The sequence below is a fragment of the Papilio polytes genome, unplaced genomic scaffold, assembly GCF_000836215.1.
Source record: "Papilio polytes unplaced genomic scaffold, Ppol_1.0 DF821067.1, whole genome shotgun sequence".
NCBI lineage: Eukaryota > Metazoa > Arthropoda > Insecta > Lepidoptera > Papilionidae > Papilio > Papilio polytes.
Genome location: NW_013528137.1, coordinates 1,628,725 through 1,633,181, shown reverse-complemented (window position 1 = coordinate 1,633,181; position 4,457 = coordinate 1,628,725). Strand labels below are relative to the sequence as shown.

The window sequence follows — 4,457 nt, the reverse complement described above, 5'->3', positions numbered from 1 at the left end:
TTAAGGTGATAATTTCGATTACAATTGTGTAGTGTTAATAATCCAATGAAGCTAACATTGGCTTATTTGATTAACAGACGCCTTTTCGGGTTAATTTAAAGTTCTTTGAAGGGTTTTAATCCATTTTTAAATCAATTTAGAGTTTATCCTTTTCCTGGCGCAATCAGATTCATAAATAAGTAGCTTAGTGTAGTTTTCATACGAAAAATCCACACACCGCTACTATTTCAGCCAGGCACTCTGAATGTGATAGTACAGTCAGCTTCATAAATGTTTACACTTACAAAACTACAGAAACTTATATACGCTTTCGATGTCAGAAATATGCATGTATCCGTCCGTATGCTACAAACCATAAATATATTGAACTTTCTTTCGCCCGTGACTCCATCCGCGTAAATTAAAAAAAAACAATAGCGAGTGTGCCTATGCCAAATATACCAAATTTCTTTAGAGATCCGATCAGCCGTTTAGCCTACAAACTATAACAAACATCCATCTTAACTTTCGCATTTATAATATTAGTAGGATTGACGAATATATGCATATAACCGAAGACTGAAACAAGTATCTAAAGTTTTGCAAAATGCATATTTATGTACGCGTACATTATCGATTTAGTTTGAAATTTACTGGAACTCGTCGTCGGAGCTGAGGAGTGTGGTCTTCTCGTGGTTGGCGTGGCTGATGGTGGCGACGCGCTGCGGCGGCCGGGGCGCCAGCGCCGCGCCCTCCTCGCAGCGCTTGCCTTCGCCCGCGCGCATCACTGCACCACGCACGTCACAAACACAAACATTATAAACAATTTTTTTATAGTAATGTCTAGTTCGCATTAGGCTTGTAATGTGGTCGAGTATCGAGTAATTCAGTACCTACCTCATTCGGCCAAATAATGCAATCTGATAGAAGTTATCAACTTAAATGTTTAAAGCTAGTCATTTTTCTATTTTATATTCCATTTTAATTTAATTGTATTATATCTAATATTTTTATTATTCTTAAATTAGGCTTAGATTAAATCACTTTTGTGTTTATTCTATGATCGAAAGAAATACAATTTTAATGTAAAAAAATGTTTTAACTTTAACAAAATAATAAAGAAAAGAAACACGCTCCCCAGGTCCCTGACTAAAAATGTGTTAGGGGAAAGAGAGGGCGGCATAAAGCCACCCATTAAAAAAAATTGAAAGAAATTAGGTATTTAAGCGTGGCTTTATTTAGGACGCTGTCATATATTTAAATGGCGTTTCAGTATTCGGCTGTTTACGATTTGAAAATCTATTAGACTTAATTATTCAGACATAAGTTACTCGATACTCGACTAATTTAGCTTAGTGCGAACAAGCCTTTAGGGTGGTTGGGTTAGTTCAACTTTAAGGAAATCCAGACACCTGTGTAAATGAGTGATAGTGTTTGTTTATGTAGAAAAATTGTGCTATTGTGTTATTGATAAATAAATGCCGTGTATATAAAAAGCATTGTGTACTTCCATAATGCTGTTTGACATTTGTGTTGAAATCAAAAATAAAAGTGTATTCAGATTGTAGTTCAACTTTTGTTCCATCCATCCATCCATCACCAGCTCACTACATGTCCCCACCGAGGGGCTCAAAGCCTACCCTAATAAGGGGTGACTAGGCCATAGTCAACCACGCTGACCAGGCCATAGTCAACCACGCTGGCCAAGTGCGGGTTGGTTGACTTCACACATATCTTTGAATTTCTTCGCCGATATGTGCAGGTTGCATCACGATGTTGTCCTTCACCGTAAGAACGTCGGGTAAATTATACATATGAAAATTCAAAAAATCGAAAATCACATTGGTATATGGCGGGATTTGAACTCAAGACCTGTAGATTACGAGTCAAGTGCTTAAATCACTGAGCCAACGACGCTCGTTCATAAACATTAAAAAGTCTAGAATTTTAGTTCTTTTGGATGTTACAACATATTGTAAAGACCTATACGATGAAAATATCAAAATGTGTATGTTGAAAAGGGTTATTCTAACATCGGGAAAATGTCACATGAGTTATTAAAATCAGTAAAAACCCACCCATGCAATGAACATTTCGTGTATGAAGATTAATATGAAAAAAGAGAACGAATATATAATTTATATCTCTATGTAATATTACAAAAATCTATTAATGTTAACTGTTAAAAATGACAAAAGCAGACATAAAAATTAACAGATTAATCAATTTATATAACAATTAAAAAAAATACGAACAATAAAGGCATTCCGGCAAATAAATATAAAAAGCATACAATGCAATGTGTAATTATAACTTACCTTTTTTTCGATGACGTCACGAATTAATCAAAGTAAATGTTACAGTAGAGTCGTTTATTTGTTAGCGAAAGGGCAAATACAAAGATAAAATTAATCTATAGACGAAATGAAACAATATCCTTCTTAACCTAAGTTTAGCATATCGTCAATTACAAAAACAAAAACTTAGTTTAAACGCCCGTTTGGGCAAAGCGCGACTTATTTATACCTAATTTATTAACAAGTATAAAAAAAGAATCGTTAACGCGTAAATACAAAGCATTATAAACGTGGAGTTTGATACTTTTATAATGAAAAAATCAAATAAAATATGTTTTTTGTTGGTTTTTGTCAGTCAAGTTTATGTTAATTTAGTGCTTCGATAAAAGCAAAAGGCATTTTAAAAATATGTTTGTATTTAGCGGATTTAAATCAGATTTGTAATAAAAAAAAACGAGGATTTTTTTTTGGTTGAAATTAAGCAGTGTTTCGAAATTCAAACCTCCACGGTTATAAAAATTACTTGCCTTGACATTTATAAAAAAAAAACAAAGTCACCGACATAAATCGGTCTTTGGCAATTTAAAACTGTACATTTCGGTGGACAACAGCTGGTAAGAACGTTATGCAACTTTTTATCGAAAAACTACGTTTAGAAAAAAAACTTATTAATATTTTACGTTACAAGAATTTAGCCTAGCATTTACTAAAAGGATCAAATCCACTAACTAGTTAAAAATCAAGAAAATGTACAGATTTAAGAAGAAAAACGAAAAAAAATCACAGAAATAAAAACATTTACAATCTCCACAACACATATATTGGCTTAAAAAAATAAAAATAATAAAACTGTCAAATAATTTCAATGATCAGTCCGAGTACAGATAAACATTTCTATTTATGGACATCAAAAAAATATTTTTTTTATCTAAACAAAAAAAAACCGGTTTTTTTATTATGCACTTCGGACTAGTCAAAACATCAAAAAAATAACAGTAACAAATTTACATATATAGAAATACAAAAACTCGAAGAGCAAAGTGTGTATGTATTTTATCAGAAAACTTTGTCGAAAAATGTATTTATTTATACTAGATATGAAAAATTTATAGTTTTATGAATTACTTTCGCATATAATTTCGATTTTTTTTTTCAAATATTAAATTTAAATATACTTTATATATCGTGTTATATCTGAAACTTTTATATAATCATTTATGTCAAACGTAAAGCTTATAAATTATCCATATGAAAATAGTAAAATGACTGTTTATTAATCTTTATATTTTTTTTGTAATTTTCGATACTTTTTGTATTTTTTTTCAAGCTCACATAACCTGTAGAAAGACAATTTTATAGAAATTTATCGCTTTGAAATGTTTAACGTAAAAAAGTTTTTTATGTGTAAACAATATTGTTAGTGATGTAACCATGCTCGGAGGGTTATGCGACTGGCAACATACAATATTTTTTTATTATTTCGTCTATGGTCCGAGTTAATCTATGATCAGAGTTACTCTATGTTCAGAGCGAGTCTATGATGAGGGCAAGTGTTACAAGTTGCATCATGGCGTATATCGTAATACACAGACAGCAATGCGCATCATGCAGAGCACAGCTATGGCAGTTTATAATTTCTCATAAGGCAGATGAGATGTGACATCTGAAAGAAAATTAAATCAAAAATAAAAATACCGCGCAATATTTTTCCCTTAGAAAAAAAAAAGACGTAAAAAATTTGGAAAAAAACTACTATTACGTCTAAATTACTATTATACTTTATAAATAGTAGCTGTAATTGAAATAGCTACCATTACTAGCGATAACCTATAATTTGGTCCAATATTTGGCAAATAAAATAGATCAGGCAGCGAACGGCATGCGCATACAGACAGACAGACAGACTACTCACCAGAACTGTACTGCGTGTACTGCTGGTACTGCGGGTGGAAGTTGTGGAAGGCGTCCGTCATTATGTCCTTCGGGTTCATTGTCTCCTGGAAACGGACAATGCATATTATATTAGTTTATGTGAAAGCTTTGCATGTTTTTTTTAATTCTAAGCTCTACTTATTTATATCTGTACTAATATTGTAAAGAGGAAAGATTCGATTTTTGTATGTATTTAAATAACTCAAAAACTACTGGACCGATTTTAAAAATTATTACACCGTTAAAAGC

General features: G+C 31.9%; 1 protein-coding gene across 1 annotated transcript in view; it reads right to left on the bottom strand.

The window, feature by feature from the left end:
* Nucleotides 1-470: 470 nt before the first annotated feature.
* The window catches only part of LOC106109663 (transmembrane protein 184B), a 17,868-nt gene continuing 13,881 nt past the window's right edge, over nt 471-4,457 (bottom strand). The window contains exons 4-5 of the mRNA XM_013291247.1: nt 4,189-4,273; nt 471-766 (exon numbers count right to left, since the gene is read on the bottom strand). Coding sequence (XP_013146701.1) covers nt 630-766; nt 4,189-4,273 — 222 coding nt within the window. The 3' untranslated portion in view covers nt 471-629. The remainder of the gene's footprint in view (nt 767-4,188; nt 4,274-4,457) is intronic.